Source organism: Palaemon carinicauda, chromosome 41 (assembly GCF_036898095.1).
Source record: "Palaemon carinicauda isolate YSFRI2023 chromosome 41, ASM3689809v2, whole genome shotgun sequence".
Classification (NCBI taxonomy): Eukaryota; Metazoa; Arthropoda; class Malacostraca; order Decapoda; family Palaemonidae; genus Palaemon; species Palaemon carinicauda.
The window spans coordinates 35512717-35531011 of NC_090765.1; the positions used below are offsets into that span (position 1 = coordinate 35512717).

At 47.8% G+C, this 18295-nt stretch overlaps 1 protein-coding gene across 2 annotated transcripts in view; it reads left to right on the top strand.

Moving 5' to 3' along the window:
- The window catches only part of LOC137632526 (uncharacterized), a 123204-nt gene that overhangs the window by 52605 nt on the left and 52304 nt on the right, over nucleotides 1-18295 (top strand). For both annotated transcript variants that reach the window (XM_068364503.1, XM_068364502.1), the window contains exon 2: nucleotides 13497-13593. In XM_068364503.1, coding sequence (XP_068220604.1) covers nucleotides 13570-13593 — 24 coding nt within the window. In that variant the 5' untranslated portion in view covers nucleotides 13497-13569. The remainder of the gene's footprint in view (nucleotides 1-13496; nucleotides 13594-18295) is intronic.

Genomic DNA, 18295 nt, shown 5'->3' on the forward strand with positions numbered 1-18295 from the left:
TTTTCGCAATTACTACCTTTTAATGAGGGATAGGATTGCGTGTTTCAGGTACAAACCACTTAAAGTTTCGAGTTCAGTGAAATAAGTGCAAACAGAAAATCAAAAGTGATAAAGTGATATGCGCAAAGTGTTACAGTGTTGCGTTCGAGGGTTCGTCTGTTCGTGCCAGTTGTTCACCTAGTCCGATACCTCTTACAAGCTCCCAAGCCCAGGGGAGAAGTAATGTCGAAGGACTTATGGGTTCCACAGGCCTTGATCAACGACAGACAGACGTTTCCCTCCGTGGTTTCGGGTGTATCTACACACGTTGCCGACGTGATCACCCCACCCACACAAAGACGAGAGAGCCCATTTATTCCTCGTCTGCGGAAGAGGTTTCTCGCAGAAACCATGGACCAAATCTTGCAGCTTTTAAGTGCAAGTCGGTCCCTTCCGCGCAAGTCCAACGGCCTAGGTGTAGCCACTGGGTCAGTTCGGACTTGCTGCAGTACGACAACTGCACACCTCCCAAGAGAGGCAAGGTGGTACCGCAACAGGCAGTAACTCCGTCTGTTGCCGCACCAGCGGTTTTAGACCCTCAGTCACAACGGACAGTAGCTCCGTTTGTTGTTGTCTTTCATAGACCCTAGTGGTCCATGCTGCAGACTATACAGTCTCAGCTTGCTCCTTCATGCAGGAGTATCATGCTGGAAGGTTGACAATGCACCTGTTAACCTACAACCCGCCGAGGTTGTGCGCTCAGCAGATACTGCGGCTGCCTGCTCCCACCCTCCACCTGTGAGAGCTCCACCACCGATGCGCAGTCCACCCTGCCAGACGCATGTTCTTGCTGCACCATCTGCTAACATGCGTGAGCTACCGCATCAGCAGTGGGAAGGTTCTGTAGAACTGCCGGGTTCCAGCACTATGCGGCATTCTCCGCAGCCCATGCAGCATGCTCTGCATACCTTACAGCATGCTCCGCATTCCATGCAGCATGCTCTGCATACCTTACAGCATGCTCCGCGTACCATGCAGCATGAGCCGCATACCTTACAGCATGCTCCGCATACCATACCGCATGCTCCTCAACCCACCGCAGCCCCTCCCACGCTCCAGCACTCTGCTTTTGTTGTTGCCAGCTCCCACACTCCGACTGCGGAGAAGGTTGACGATGCACCCGTGGGCCTACACCTCCCACGGTTGTGCGCCCGGCATGGCTTCCTGCTCTCACACTCTTGTTGTGAGAGCTCCTCCACCCATGCACAAGTCAACCCTGCCAGATGTATGATGACTCCCACACACAGAGCACTCCGTTGCCGTGCGTGAGCTACCACAAGCTGCCGTGTTTTGACACGGTGTGTCAGCCTCCGCAACACACTGTGGTTACCGCCACTCGCCAGCAGCAAACTAGTCAGTCAGGAGTTGAGGCTTCCCCACACAACTTTGGTTGTTGCCAACTCACAAACTGTCATACAGTTACATGACGTTGCCTTCTGGTCTGCTACTTATACACCAGTGCTGTATGTCCTCACGCTCCTGTTGTGGTTGACAGTTCACAGACTGTCAAGCAGTTTCATAACGTTGCCTTCTGGTCTGCTGCTTTTGCACCAGTGAAACCCTCACTGAGAGAACCTAGCTTTTCTCGGATATGGTTCCTGTAGATGAGAAAGTGCTGTTCTCCCTCCTTCTGATATTCCCTTGAGGACTCTGTCATTTGGAGAGGAGCCTTAAGCTGCTTAGCCTCCTATGGACTTTTATTTAAGCATAACATGCTTCCAGGGAGGGTAATGGTTCCGCTTCAGTCGCTAACCCCGTCTGTTGCCACACCTGCTCCCATAGACCTTGGGCTTTGTTGCAAGACATGCAGTCCAAGCTTAGTCCTTGATAGAGGATTTTTTACGGAGTCAGTGTGTCACTGGGAAGACGTTCAACAACCAGCAGAGGTGTCTTGTTGTGACGCAGTGCGGCAACCTCAGCAACCCGATAAGGAGTTGTCTGTACTACCCAGACAGTCTAGACAGTTTCGGGTTGTCGCTGTACTTCCTCGCTTCCCCATGGTTGACAGTTCACAGACTGTGCAGCAGTACCATGATCTTGTGTCCGGCTCCGTCACGCATCCACCAGTGCGACCGGATTCAGCGAGTCAGACGTTGCCCACTCCGTTGCCGTTTCCTCATCAGTTTCGGATGAGGAACCCTCTGATGAGGACATGGCTGAACGAGAAGATCAATCCCCAGCCCTGCTATCCATCCAGAAGATGCTGAAGAAGGAATACGGCCCTGTCAGGCTGTGGATGAGTCTGGTTAGGACACTGTCATCCGTGGTGCATTTGGTGTCACTTGGAAGACTACACCTCCGTCCTCTTCGGTTTCATCTAGCTCTTCACTGGAAAAGGACAAGACGCTACAAGCGGTCTCGATCCCGGTTTCCGGAAGATAAGTCTGGTCTAACCTGAGGAAAGGACTTTATCAACCTTTTATAGGGTCTTCCCCTGACTGTTCAGACTCCCAACCACGTTCTCTTCTCAGACGCATCGGACGTAGGCTGGGGTGCGACCTTAGGCGGTAGGGAATGCTCGGGATTATGGAACTCGCGTCAAAGGACAATGCATTTTCTCTGCAAGAAGCTTCTGGCAGTAAGTCTGACCTGGAAAAGCTTCAGGTCTCTCCTTCAAGACAAAGTAATGGAGGTCAACACGGACAACTCCCTGCTTTGATGTTCATCTCCTAGCAAGGAGGGACCTACTCTCTGACATGGGGCGAGTTCGCTAGTGACCTCCTCTCCTGTTCAACAGGTCTTGACTTTTCACTAGTAACAAATTTCTTCCAAGGCAACTTGAATGTCTTAGCAGTTTGTCTCAGTAGGAAGGGACAATAATTCCAACATATTGGACCCTCCACAGAGATGTATGCAAGAGACTTTGGGTCACTTGGGGCCATCCAACCATGGATCTCTTCGCAACCTCGATGTCCAAGAGGCTCTCAACAGACCCAGCAGTGGTTCTTTTAGATGCCTTTCTACTAGATTAGTCTCATCTAGATCTATATGCATTCCCTCCGTTCTAGTTTGTCAACAAGGTACTGCAGAAGTTCGCCTCTCACGTTGGGACAAAGTTGACACTAGTTGCTTCCCTCTGGCCCGCGAGAGAATAACTTACCGAGGTACTTCGATGGCTAGTAGACGTTCCCAGAACTCTTCTCCTAAGGGTGGACCTGCTACGTCTGCCACGCGTAAGAAGGTACTCCAAGGCCTCCACGCTCTTCGTCTCACTGCCTTCAGAGTATCGAAAGACTCTCGAGAACTAGAGGTTTTTCGAAGGAGGCAACCAGAGCGATTGTTAGAGCAAGGAGAACATCCACCCTTAGAGTCTACCAATCGAAGTGGGGAATCTTCCTAAACTGGTGCAAGTCAGTATCCGTATCCTCGACCAGTACCTCTGTAACTCAAATAGCTGACTTCCTCTTATATCTGAGAAAAGAGCGATCTCTTTCAGCTCCCACTTTCAAGGGTTACAGAAGCTTGTTGGCATCAGTCTTCCGTCACAGAGGCTTAGATCTTTTTAACAATAAAGATCTACAGGACCTCCTTAAGTCTTTTGAGACCACGAAGGAGCGTCGTTTGGTTACACCTGGTTGGAATTTAGACGTGGTTCTAAGATTCCTTATGTTAGACAGGTTCGAACCACTTCAATCAGCCTCCCTGAAAGATCTCACCTTTAAGACTCTTTTCCTGATATGCTTTACCAGCTAAAAGAGTCAGTGAGATTCATGCCTTCAGCAAGAACATCGGATTTTCATCCGAAACGGCTACATGTTCTACAGCTTGGTTTTCTAGCCAAACACGAGCTGCCTTCTCGGCCTTGACCAATATCGTTCGTTATTCCAAACTTATCGATATGATTGGAAAGGAACTAGAAAGAGTATTATGTCCTGTAGAGCTCTTAAGTTCTTTTTTAAAAAACCTTTATGAGGCCCGTCTGAAGCTTTATGGTGTTCAGTTAAGAATTCATCTTTGCCTATGTCAGAGAATTCTTTATCCTATTATTTTCAGACTGTTAATACGAGAAGCTCATTCCCTTCTGAATGAGGAAGACCAAGCTTGGCTGAAGGTAAGGACACACGAAGTTAGAGCTATCACAACTTCCGTGACCTTTTAATAAAATAGATCTCTGCAAAATATTTTCGACGCAACCTTTTGGAAAAGCTAATCAGTGTTCGCGTCTTTTATCTTAAGAATGTCCAGTCTCTTTACGAGAACTGCTACACTCTGGGACCATTCGTAGCAACGAGTGCAGTAGTGGTGGGGGCTCCACCACTACAATTCCCTAATTCCAGAACCTTTTTAATCTTTCTCTTGAAATATTTCTGGGTTGTCCGGAAGGCTAAGAAGCCTTCCGCATCCTGGTTGATTTGGCGGGTGGTCAAATTCTTTCTTGAGAAGCGCCTAGATTAGAGGTTGTGATGAGGTCCTTTAGTATGGGTTGCAGCCCTTAATACTTCAGCACCTAGGAGTCGCTCAGCATCCTAAGAGGATCGCTAGGCTCAGTAAGGAAGACGTACTTAAAAAGGCAGAGTAATGGTTCAAGTCGACTTCCTTACCAGGTACTTATTTATTTTATGTTTGTTATTTTGAATAACGGCTAAAATAAGATACGGGATACTTAGCTTCTTTGTTAACATGTATGCTGGTCTCCACCCACCACCCTGGGTGTGAATCAGCTACATGATCATCGGGTAAGATTAATATTGAAAAATGTTATTTTCATTAGTAAAATAAATTTTTGAATATACTTACCCGATGATCATGAATTTAAGGACCCGCCCTTCCTCCCCATAGAGAACCAGTGGACCGAGGAGAAAATTGAGTTCTTGTTGACAAGAAGTACTTGAGTACCTGCTCACAGATGGCGCTGTTGTGTACACCCCCACCTGTATAGCGATCGCTGGCGTATCCCGACCGTAGATTTCTGTCGGGCAACAGAGTTGACAGCTACATGATCATCGGGTAAGTATATTCAAAAATTTATTTTACTAATGAAAATAACATTTTACCAGTTAATAATGAAAATCGTAAATTTTTAAAAGTAATATATATTTTTCAATATTAATCTTACCCGATAATCATGTAGCTGTCAACTCTGTTGCCGACAGAAATCTACGGTCGGGATACGCCAGCGATCGCTATACAGGTGGGGGTGTACACAACAGCGCCATCTGTGGTCAGGTACTCCAGTACTTCTTGTCAACACCACCTCAATTTTTCCTCTGTCGTGCCTCCGGCTAGACCTACATGGATACGCTGTTGATTCTGGAGTTATTGCTCACGATTTGGTGATGTATTTGCTCTAGAGTTTAGCCTTCGCTATTCAGGAAGCTTTATCATTAGCTTAGCAAGTTTTTGGAATTAATTTGATTTAATTTTTTATTTAATTTTGGTGACGAAGAGAGTATGAACTCTCTTTCACTTTTAATGGCCGACCCTTCCCTTAGACGGAAGTGTTGGTGTCGAAGAGAGTATAGACTCTCTTTCTTAATTTTGCTTAACAAAAGTTATAGATTTATTTTATATCTCTCCGCCTTTTATAGGCCTCTTCGATTAACTTCCTTTTATTATAAACTTATTAAAATTAATTTTTATATTTGTTTATATTCGACCTTTCCTAATAGTAGGCGGTCTTTTCTTGGAACCGAAGTTAATTAACATTGAGCCCGTCATTTCGTTTTTACCTGTTAACATATTATGCTATTTTAATGTTTTTGAAAGAATTTCTTTGATAGTCTCGTACTGTTTTCAAAGTTGAACTAACGTTTTGTTTTGTCTCTGCAGTTGTTGACGTTCAGAACGTTCAACTTGCGCTCTATCGTTACGATAGAGAGAGAGTATTCACGGTGTCACGTTGCAGTAAGAGTAGAACGATTCTATCGTTTTGTTCATTCTTTCTTAGCTTAAATGGTTTTAATTCTAATAAAGGAACTTTTTATTTGGGAAATCTTTCAGTTTTTTTCCTTTAACAATAATATGTTTTAACGATATATATAATTGGGCTCATCTCTCAGGTTCTAAGTCAAGAGAGAGAGAGAGAGAGATAGAGACGGAGGGAGAGAGAGGAGGATAAACGTTTCGTTCAAGCGGGTAACGTTGTTATCGTTTTTGCTCTTCTCCCTAGTCTCTTTAGGGGAAGAAGGTAAACGTTTCTAGAGTTTTATTCTTGTTCTCAGGCTTTATGCGGTGAGAGATTTTAAACGTAGTTTATTTGATCTAGTGTTTAGTCTCTTTTCCAGCCACTGAATTATTTATCTTTCATTATGTTTTTCTGTTACATTGTAATACTGTTTTCGCAATTACTAACTTTTAATGAAGGATAGAATTGCGTGTTTCAGGTACAAACCACTTAAAGTTTCGAGTTCAGTGAAATAAGTGCAAACAGAAAATCAAAAGTGATAAAGTGATAAGCGCAAAGTGTTACAGTGTTGCGTTCGAGGGTTCGTCTGTTCGTGCCAGTTGTTCGCCTAGTCTGGGACCTCTTACAAGCTCCCAAGCAGGGGAGAAGTAACGTCGAAGGACTTATGGGTTCATCAGGCCTTGATCGACGAACAGACGTTTCCCTCCGTGGTTTCGGGTGTAACCAACTCACGTAGCCGACGTGATCACCCCACCCACACAAAGACGAGAGAGCCCTTTTATTCCTCGTCTGCGGAAGAGGTTTCTCGCAGAAACCATGGACCAAATCTTGCAGCTTTTAAGTGCAAGTCGGTCCCTTCCGCGCAAGTCCAACTCCTAGGTGGTGCCATTAGCACTGGGTCAGTTCGGACTTGCTGCAGTACGACAACTGCACACCTCCCAGAGAGGCAAGGTGGTATCGCAACAGGCAGTAACTCCGTCTGTTGCCGCACCAGCTGTTTTAGACCCTCAGTCTCAACGGACAGTAGCTCCGTTTGTTGTTGTCTTTCTTAAACTCTAGTGGTCTATGCTGCAGACAATGCAGTCTCAGCTTGCGGTGTTGATGCAGGAGTTTCAGGCAGAGAAGGTTAGCACACCTCCTCCTGCGAGCGCTCCTCCACCTCTGCGCAGTCCACCCTGCCAGACGTATGATGTTGAGGCTCCTCCTGCCTCCATGCGTGAGCTGCCGCATTGGGAGTTGCCAGGTACCAGCGCTATGCAGCAACCTCCACTTTCCTTGAGGCAGGAGCCTCATGCTATGCGGCAACCGCCTCAACTCTTGAGGCAAGAGCCTCAACTCTTGAGGCAAGAACCTCAACTCTTGAGGCAAGAGCCTCAACTCTTGAGGCAAGAACCTCAACTCTTGAGGCAAGAGCCTCAACTCTTGAGGCAAGAACCTCAACTCTTGAGGCAAGAGCCTCAACTCTTGAGGCAAGAACCTCAACTCTTGAGGCAAGAACCTCAACTCTTGAGGCAAGAACCTCAACTCTTGAGGCAAGAACCTCAACTCTTGAGGCAAGAGCCTCAACTCTTGAGGCAAGAACCTCAACTCTTGAGGCAAGAACCTCAACTCTTGAGGCAAGAGCCTCAACTCTTGAGGCAAGAACCTCAACTCTTGAGGCAAGAGCCTCAACTCTTGAGGCAAGAGCCTCTCTCTGCGCAGCCACCTCCTCAACCCTTGAGGCAGACGCAACTCTTGAGGCAGGAACCTCATGCTATGAGGCAGCCGCCTCAACGCATGCAGCAACCGCATTCTTCACAGCATGAGCCTCTCTCTGCGCAGCTACCTCCTCAACCCTTGAGGCAGACGCAACTCTTGAGGCAGGAACCTCACAGGAGCCTCATGCTATGCGGCATCCTCCTCAAACCATGAGGCAGGAGCCTCATGCTATGCGGCATCCTCCTCAACCCATGAGGCAGGAGCCTCATGCTATGTGGCAACCTCCTCTACCCATGAGGCAGCCTCATGATATGCGGCATCCTCCTCAACCCATGAGGCAGGAGCCTCATGCTATGCGGCATCCTCCTCAACCCATGAGGCAGGAGTCTCATGCTATGAGGAGCCTCATGCTATGCGGCATCCTCCTCAAACCATGAGGCAGGAGCCTCATGCTATGCGGCAACCGCCTCAACCCATGAGGCAGGAGCCTCATACTATGCGGCATCCTCCTCAACGCATGCGGCATGAGCCTCATCCCTTGCAGCATGAGCCTCATCCCATGCAGCATGAGCCTCATACCATGCAGCATGAGCCTCATCCCATGCAGCATGAGCCTCATCCCATGCAGCATAAGCCGCACGCCATGCAACATGCTCTGCTTACCTTACAGCATGCTCTACATACAGCATGCTCTGCATACAGCATGCTCCTCAGTCACACATCTTTGGTTGTTGCCAACTCACTAGACTGTCAAGCAGTTTCATAACGTTGCCTTCTAGTCTGCTGCTTTTGCACCAGTGAAACCCTCACTGAGAGAACTTAGCTTTTCTCGGATATGGTTCCTGTAGATGAGAAAGTGCTATTCTCCCTCCTTCTGATATTCCCTTGAGGACTCTGTCATTTGGAGAGGAGCCTTTAGCTGCTTAGCCTCCTATGGACTTTTATTTAAGCATAACATGCTTCCAGGGAGAGTAATGGTTCCACTTCAGTCGCTAACCCCGTCTGTTACCACACCTGCTCCCATAGACCTTGAGCTTTGTTGCAAGACATGCAGTCCAAGCTTAGTCCTTGTTAGAGGATTTTTTGTTTACGGAGTCAATGTGTCACTGGGAAGACGTTCAACAACCAGCAGAAGTGACTTGTTGTGACGCAGTGCGGCAACCTCAGCAACCCGATAAGGAGTTGTCTGTACGACCCAGACAGTCTAGACAGCTTCGGGTTGTCGTTGTACTTCCTCGCTTCCCCATGGTTGACAGTTCACAGACTGTGCAGCAGTACCATGATCTTGTGTCCGGCTCCGTCAGACGACTAGCTTTTAAGAGCTCCCACAAGTCGTCGCTGTCTGGAGATTCTCAGATGGACTATGGATCTGACCAAGGAACTGGGCCTCCTGGTCAATTTTGAGGAGTCCCAGCTCGTCCCATCCCAGACCATTGTCTACCTGGGTATGGATCTTCAGAGTCGAGCTTTTCGGGCTTTTCCGTCGGCCCCAAGGATCTACTAAGCCCTAGATTGCCCAGAGCATGCTGAGAAGGAACCGATGCTCAGTCAGGTAGTGGATGAGTCTAACAGGGACACTTTCATCGCTGGCCCTGTTCATCGAGTTAGGGAGACGCCACCTCCGCCCCCTTCAGTATCATCTAGCGGCTCACTGGATAAAGGACATGACGCTAGAGACGATCTCAGTTCCTGTTTCCGAAGAGAGGAGGTCTACTCTCACGTGGTGAAAGAACAGCTTTCTTCTCAAGGAAGTCTACCTTTGGCTGTTCAGAAACCCGACCGCCGTCTCTTCTCTGACGCATCAGACACGGGCTGGGGTGCGACTTTGGACGGACAGGAATGCTCGGGAACATGGAATCAGGAGCTAAGGACACTTCACATCTTTTGCAAGGAGCTGTTGGCGGTTCATCTGGCCTTGATAAACTTCAAGTCCCTCCAGCTTAACAAGGTGGTGGAGGTGGACTCTGACAACACCACAGCCTTGGCTTACATCTCCAAGCAGGGAGGGACTCATTCGTGGAAGTTGTTCTAGATCGCAAGGGACCTCCTCATCTGGTTAAAAGATCGAAAGCTCACGCTGGTAACGAGGTTCATTCAGGGCGATATGAATGTCATGGCAGATCGCCTTAGCCGGAAGGGTCAGGTCATCCCCACAGAGTGGACCCTTCACAAGAATGTTTGCAGCAGACTTTGGGCCCTGTGGGGTCAGCCAACCATAGATCTGTTCGCTACCTCGATAACTTAGAGACTCCCGTTGTATTGTTCTCCGATTCCAGACCCAGCAGCAGTTCACGTGGATGCTTTTCTGCTGGATTGGTCCCATCTCGACCTGTATGCATTCCCGCCGTTCAAGATTGTCAACAGGGTACTTCAGAAGTTCGCCTCTCGCAAAGGGACACGGCTGACGTTGGTTGGCTCCGCTCTGGCCCGCGAGAGAATGGTTCATAGAGGTACTGCAATGGCTGGTCGACATTCCCAGGACTCTTCCTCTAGGAGTGGACCTTCTACGTCTACCTCACGTAAAGAAGGTACATCCAAACCTCCACGCTCTTCGTCTGACTGCCTTCAGACTTTCGAAAGACTCTCAAGAGCTAGGGGCTTTTCGAAGGAGGCAGCCAGAGCGATTGCCAGAGCAAGGAGGACATCCACTCTCAGAGTCTATCAGTCTAAAGGGGAAGTCTTCCGAAGCTGGTACAAGGCCAATGCAGTTTCCTCATCCAGTACCACTGTAACCCAGATTGCTGACTTCCTGTTACATCTAAGGAACGTAAGATCCCTTTCAGCTCCTACGATTAAGGGTTACAGAAGTATGTTGGCAGCGGTTTTCCGCCACAGAGGCTTGGATCTTTCCACCAACAAAGATCTACAGGACCTCCTTAGGTCTTTTGAGACCTCAAAGGAACGTCGGTTGTCCACTCCAGGCTGGAATCTAGACGTGGTCCTAAGGTTCCTTATGTCATCAAGATTTGAACCTCTCCAATCAGCCTCTTTTAAGGACCTCACATTAAAAACTCTTTTCCTCGTGTGCTTGACAACAGCTAAAAGAGTAAGTGAGATCCACGCCTTCAGCAGGAACATAGTTTTCACATCTGAAACGGCTACATGTTCCTTGCAGCTCGGTTTTTTGCTAAAACGAGCTTCCTTCACGTCCTTGGCCTAAGTCGTTCGAGATCCCAAGCATATCCAACTTGGTGGGGGACGAACTGGAGAGAGTACTTTGCCCAGTTAGAGCTCTTAGGTACTATCTAAAAAGGTCATAACCTTTACGAGGACAATCAGAAGCCTTATGGTGTGCTATCAAGAAGCCTTCTCTTCCAAGGTCTAAGAACTCAGTTTCTTACCTATTCAGGCTCCTGATTAGGGAAGCACATTCTCATCTGAAGGAAGAAGACCTTGCTTTGCTGAAGGTAAGGACACATGAAGTGAGAGCTGTGGCTACTTCAGTGGCCCTCAAACAGAACCGTTCTCTGCAGAGTGTTATGGATGCAACCTATTGGAGAAGCAAGTCAGTGTTCGCATCATTCTATCTCAAAGATGTCCAGTCTCTTTACGAGAACTGCTACACCCTGGGACCATTCGTAGCAACGAATGCAGTAGTAGGCGGGGGCTCAGCCACTACATTCCCATAATCCCATAACCTTTTTAACCTTTCTCTTGAATACTTTTTATGGGTTGTACGGTCGGCTAAGAAGCCTTCCACATCCTTGTTGATTTGGCGGGTGGTCAATTCTTTCTTGAGAAGCGCCGAGGTTAAAGGTTGTGATGAGGTCCTTTAGTATGGGTTGCAGCCCTTTATACTTCAGCACCTAAGAGTCGTTCAGCATCCTAAGAGGACCGCTACGCTCAGTAAGGAAGACGTACTTAATAAAGGCAGAGTAATGGTTCAAGTCGTCTTCCTTACCAGGTACTTATTTATTTTATGTTATTTTTGAATAACTAATAAAATAAAATACGGGATACTTAGCTTCTTTGTTAACATGTATGCTGGTCTCCACCCACCACCCTGGGTGTGAATCAGCTACATGATTATCGGGTAAGATTAATATTGAAAAATGTTATTTTCATTAGTAAAATAAATTTTTGAATATACTTACCCGATAATCATGATTTAATTGACCCACCCTTCCTCCCCATAGAGAACCAGTGGACCGAGGAAAAAATTGAGGTGGTGTTGACAAGAAGTACTGGAGTACCTGACCACAGATGGCGCTGTGGTGTTCACCCCCACCTGTATAGCGATCGCTGGCGTATCCCGACCGTAGATTTCTGTCGGCAACAGAGTTGACAGCTACATGATTATCGGGTAAGTATATTCAAAAATTTATTTTACTAATGAAAATAACATTTTTCCTAGCTTTACTGTACACTTCTTATCAATATTTTACAGTGGATGGAATCCAGACCAGCTGTTTTCCTTCTTCCTTCGTCAAGGAAGCTCCTTAATCCTTGCAGTGAAGAATAGCACTCGGGTCTTGATACAAAGTTTTAACTAGGACTTATGTCTGAATTCTTAGCAAGAATTGTCTAGACTCATTAGGAGTTTCTAGAGAGCTCAAGTTACAGGGAAAGTTTTTCAAGTTTGCAGATCTCTCAAGCGATCCTGCTTGAACCTGAGTGATGGGCGGCAGGTATAACTTTGACCCTCTAGACCATCCTCTAGTAGTCTAACCCTGACAAAGCAAGTAAGAAAAAGCATATCTTGGGTTGCACAACAAGTCATTCTGGAGGATAGAAGATCTCCATCATCTTGTTTCAGAAGTTTATACGTAGAACCCAGCCATTCTTGACCCCAAGTCCTTTATCTCTTCCATATAAGAAGGGACCAGCGGGCACCAGGATGACATGCCTTCCCGTCCTTGGAGGACACTGCAACTCTTCCTACAGCAATATAAGGAATAAGAGAAAAGATCTTAGAACACTGTTTCTTTCTGGCTTTGTGGGGCACTCAGACATGATCCTCGCCAGATGAAGGGAGCATCCCAGATTTGAACACACAAAATCAGACATATCGGGGCACAATTCGTGAAGACAAGTGTCGAGTAGCAACAGAGTCGTTTTCTGCCCATCATTTACAGGAGTATACTCACAGGTCCCTGGATACTGGTATCCTTGGCCTGGTGGTAGTTGCTCAACAGATTTTGTAGCAAGCTTAGTTCCTTCACAGGACAAAAAATATCTCGTCTAAGAGGGGGGTCACGATGTAAGTCTAGCATGAGAGGTAAATCGACTGGCCCTCCTACCCTTTCTTTCTTCCCCTTCCTTGGGGTGCTGCAGTTGCTCAGTTATTTACTGAATCGAATGCTAGATTTAGATAAGCCACATGATCAAGCATCTTTTCTTATCTGCAAGTTTTGTTAAGAAGTTTCTTCCCCATCCTTCCAGACTGAGGGGGAAGATGGCCAAATGTATGCAACCTATTTTCATAATGACGATGCATTCTGATAACATATCCTCCACACGGATATAGGTTTTCCTTGACCGTCTTATCAGTTCCGGGTAGTGACCTACCCTAACACCTTCCGCATCTTCTGTCCAGGTCATTAGGAGATTGGCAGGAGTCATCACTTGTGCTCTTGTACAGGACTAAAGTGCTTTGATATCTCCTAAGATAGTAAATCAGCCAGTTTGCTTATCCTCCCATCTAAGCATAAGTCCCCTATTAAAGGAAGAGGGTTTGTATTCATGTAGGAACCAATCACAAATGATTAAAGTAATTTGTAATTTTCCACATTTATTTTGTATATGAGAATTTGACATGTAAAATGAAGGACTCATGTTATTTTGCTTGCTATTAAGGGGTGTTAGACCTTAAGTAAAAGCAAAGGATTTGTAGCAATGGAACTTTATTTTTCTTGCATTTACACTATAAATTTTATTGTTGATTAAAATAATAATTTTCTCATATCTTTTACAGATAAGAGGTAATTAAGACCTTCCGGTTTGCTGTCTAAAGTGGGGAAACATACAGTAAATGTACTTTATTCATCATGGATACCTCTTTTACATTTAAGGTGAGAATGGTTTATATTAAGTGGTTTATGAATGATATTTTAAATTTTCAGGAATTTTATATTTTTATAATTCATAGAGAAAGATTCATGGTAGCTACTATATCTGATAATTTTTATTCGATTTACAGTACTCTTTTAATTCAAGACAATCTGGGGTATGTATCTATAACTTAGTTCCCTTTTATAGTAAAGGAGAATTCACCCTGTGATATCTGAGGAGTTATTTGTTTGCTTGTTATCTTCTTTATATGTTCATATATAGAGCAGACTTCATATTTTACTCATGGCCTAAGTATAATTCTTTACTAGGATTTCCTATCACATGTTAAGCAGGTGAAGGATTTATTATCTCTCAATACAGTATTCATGTTTTTCCATTACCAAATAAATTGAGTCCAGTGATCTCATTTATTTTAATAATCTTCACCCAATGTTAATATGGTCCCTCCTTTATTGAGAGAAAAATTAAGCCATAACAAGAGAAAAATCATGTCTCCCTAACTTGGCATAGTAGCTGCTTGAGCAAGAGCTGTTGCAATTTTGTGCTGTAACATCATGGTGTATCCTTCCTTCTCTCCCAACTTGTGTAAACAACTTGAGTCCTTATAATATTAATCTTCAAGCAGACTTGTACTCTATTTTTTGCTTCGCATTTGAATCTCTCTTTAGTTGGATTTAGTGGTTTGTTAACCCTTCCTTTTATTTAGAAATGGTCTAGGTGGTGTCTTCCAAATATGTAAAATCCCATTTGTTACGTAACCGAAATACAAACCACGCTATTTACAAAGGGTTACCTTTTAGCGTAGCTGAAATGGCGAGCCATTAGAATTTAACGAGGGTGTATTACCCCCGCGCTAGTTAGCGGGGGGTAGGGGAGTGGTAGCTAGCTACCCCTCCTCCCCCTCACACACAGGTGAATACTCACTTTCACTTTTGGCTCGGACTGTGACAGACGTCTCTGTCTTGGTCCTCTCTTGGCAGCCATTGTTTGTTTTGTCTTTACTTAATCGCTTACTTTTCATTTACTCAATATATATGTAAACATGTTTTCATGTTTGTATATATATTTGAGTATAGAAATAAGTAAGTTTCCTTTTCAGATTTGTGTGTGTAGTGTACGATATCTTCGTGGAGTCCTCGGCAGTTAGGCCACCACGGCGTAATTTTATGGGTGGCGATCGAGTTTGACTTATGTCTTTCTCTCTCTCTCTCTCTCTTGAGGTCGTTCACCCTTTTACTACGTGTTACTACGCCCTTGTAGCTTCCTTTCCGTGTGGGGGTGTTGCTACGCCGTACGTTTGTCTCAATTAGTTATGAATCTAATTGTAGTTGTTTTTTGTTTTTCAGCTTGTAGAACGATTCCTTTCGGGGTTTTCGTTCTTTCTTTAGTGTTCCTTCATTTTTAAATTACATAATTACATAGTTACATAATTATAATTGTTATAATTCTGTTTTGGTTACAGCTCTCCTTCCGTGAGTGTAAGTGGTTGTGAGGGCACGTGCCTGTTGTGTAATTCTTGTTCCTTTCCCTCAGGATTCCTCTTCGGAGCCTTCCCGGGGGAATGAATGTGTACTAATATTATTTGTTTTATTTTTTTACAGTTACCGATCTAGTTCGTTTCTGTAATATGGCAACGGTGTGAGCTGTCTGTTGAGTCCTGGGGATTCGGCTGTTGCTGCCTCCCCCCTTGTATTTTCGTCAGGGGCGTGTCTCCTTCTACTGGAAGTACTCCCGTGACGACGGACAGCTCTCCAGTTCATTTTAGAACTCTCAGGAGGCTTGCCTCCTTGGGCGGGTAACTTTCCTTCCGAGGGAAGTTTTTCCTGTCCAGGCTTGAGTTTTTCCCCTTTTGGGGGGTTCTTCTCTTGCCTTTTTTTCGTGCGACTATGCTCTTGGTGCTGAGCGGTCGCACCTGCAGTTTCGCTCAAGGGGCTGGGCAACTGCAGGAGCTCCTCTTCGGAGGATTGCTCCTTTTAGGTCACTGGATGACCAGTCTCTTCCACGAAGTGTTTCTCTTTCGTTCGCGAGAGAGTACACTCATAGAGACTCCTCTTCGGAGGTTTCTTCTGTTGCTGTTGGCCTCCCTCGCCGTAAGGCCCACCGTCCGCCTCGTCGTAAGGGCCTCTCATCTCCTTATAAGGGTGCTTAAGGCGCCTTTTTGAATCTCCGTTTGCAGCCTACAACTCCTTTTCTCGATCTTCCGCCTTGGTGCAGATGGACAGCAGTCTGATCTCGTCTTCCGACGGGCAACGGTCTTCCCGACGGACAACGGTCTTCCCGACGGACAGCGGTCTTCCGACGGACATCAGTCTCCCGGCGGACAACGATCCCTTCGGGGCAAAGGGTTGCCTCCACGGGGGTTCTTCCCTTGCGTGTCAGGGTCTCCCTGCGCGCCCTTCTGCTGTATTCTCTCCTGCTCCTGCTCAGTGTTAGCACACAGGCGCTCTTCTGCTCATCAGCGCTTTCAAGATGATCATCCCTGCTGTTCCTGTTGGTTCCTGTTACGCGCCCTGTGCGCCCACGTTCGCCCTCGCGATCTAGAACTTCGGTTCAGGTTGGGGTCAAGGACTCTTCTTCTATGCGCAGGCTTCCACGCGTAGCCTTCTGTTCGTCAGCGATCATCAGCTCGTCAGCGATCATCAGCTCGTCAGCGATCATCAGCTCGCCAGCGATCATCAGCTCGCCAGCGATCACCTGTCTCTCGGCGATCTCCGGATCGCCCGCGAGTGTTACAGCCGGCACGCCAACATTCTCCAACACTTCTGAAGGAACATGGTTCGCCAGCTACTAGCTCACCTGCGCATGCTGATCGCCATCGCGCGACCCTCAACTGCGGATGCTGATCGCCATCGCGCGACCCTCAACTGCGGATGCTGATCGCCATCGCGCGACCCTCAAACTGCGGATGCTGATCGCCATCGCGCGACCCTCAACTGCGGATGCTGATCGCCATCGCGCGACCCTCAACTGCGGATGCTGATCGCCATCACGCGACCCTCAACTGCGGATGCTGATCGCCATCGCGCGACCCTCAACTGCGGATGCTGATCGCCATCGCGTGACCGCACACCTGCGGATGCTGATCACCATCGCTCGACCCTGCGCATGCTGATCACCATCGCGCGACCCTGGCATGCTGATCACCATCGCGCGAACCTGCGCATACTGATCACCATCGCGCGACCCGGCGCATGCTGATCACCATCGCGCGATCGCCCTCCTGCACATGCTGCTCGCGATTGCTCACCTTCGCATACTGCTCGCCAACGCACGATCGCTCACCTGCGCATGCTGCTCGACCATCGCGTCGGCATAACACAACGCGCCATCGCCAACCTACGCGTTAGCGCTCACCAGCTCACCACCGATCGCTTGTTGATCCATACGCCAGCGGTCTTCCTCACCCACGCGGCAGCGCGTTTCCTCGCCATCGCGCTAACGCTTGCGTTCGCCGCCTCGGACTCGCTTTCATCCACCTGCCCACCCTCACGACCGCTCGCCTGCGCGCCCGCTCGCCCGCGCGACCGCTCGCCCGCGCGACCGCTTGCCTGTGCGCCCGCGCGACCACTCGCCTGCGCGCCCACACGCCCACGTGCCTGCACGTCTACGCTCATGCGCGTCCGCGCCCATGCTCTCCAATGTTCGCCCACGCGCGAACCAACGGTTTTTCCATCGCGCGAACCAACGGTTTTTCCATCGCGCGGACGGATGGTGTTCCGTCGCGCGAACCTACAGTGTTTCTTCGCACAAACGTCGGCTTATTTCTTGAATTATCCATTGCTCGTCTATGGGTTATCGCTCGCCGACCACCAGCTCTCGCCCTTCCTACCACGCTCGCCCTCCTTCTGCGCTCCTTCGCTCACCTTCGTTTGCGTTACCGCGCATGGGCGCTTCCACGTTCGCCCACGCGAAAATCTTTGAATTTCCGTCGCGCGAGCTCCAGGGCGATTGCGACCACGATTCCCAATGGGGTTTTCGCAGCATGGCCAGCCTGGCGAGTTCTTCTGGAGCGTATTTCCAGAACACGGCCTCACCCCGTAAACGCAGAGCATGGCACTTGCAAGAATAGGAGAAACTTAAGGGAGATCTGAGCAACACTCCTCTTTCCTGAACCTGGGTTAGCCCTTCCCCGTCACTCCCTGGAAGGATTTTTGGCGGGGGGGGCTTTCCGTTAGAGATTTCTCCATCGGACAAGGGGTGACTGCTTACCTCTTCCTCTGGGAGCTTACCAGGTTCTTTCCCTCCTCGGTTACGGCCCGAGGTTTGGTTCAAGGAAGCTACAGGAAGATCAGGGGTACTTTCCTCCTCTCGAGCTCAGGCACCTTGGCCTTTCGTCGTTAAGTATCTAACTTGCGGACAAGCTCGATGTTGTACCATCTGGACGCGCTGACTGAGGGCTTCCTTCGGGTGTCTCATCTGTGGAGGTCGACGACCTCAGACACCCTTCCATCCTTGAGAAGAGTTTGTTTGTGCCCAAGGACAGAGACTTAGACAGTTGCTGTGCGGAGGAAATCGACTTCCGGTTTCACTCCTCCAAGGCGCTTTCTTCCAGACTCTGCAGGGCTCCAGCGCCTTTTTCCTTCAACCACGTCGGCCTAAGTTATCGGCTACGACAACTGGGACAAGGTGTCCAATTGCAGTTTCCTCCTGTCAGGAACAGATGGCACGGGAGACTCCCCCGGGGGGGCATAGTCCTAAAAG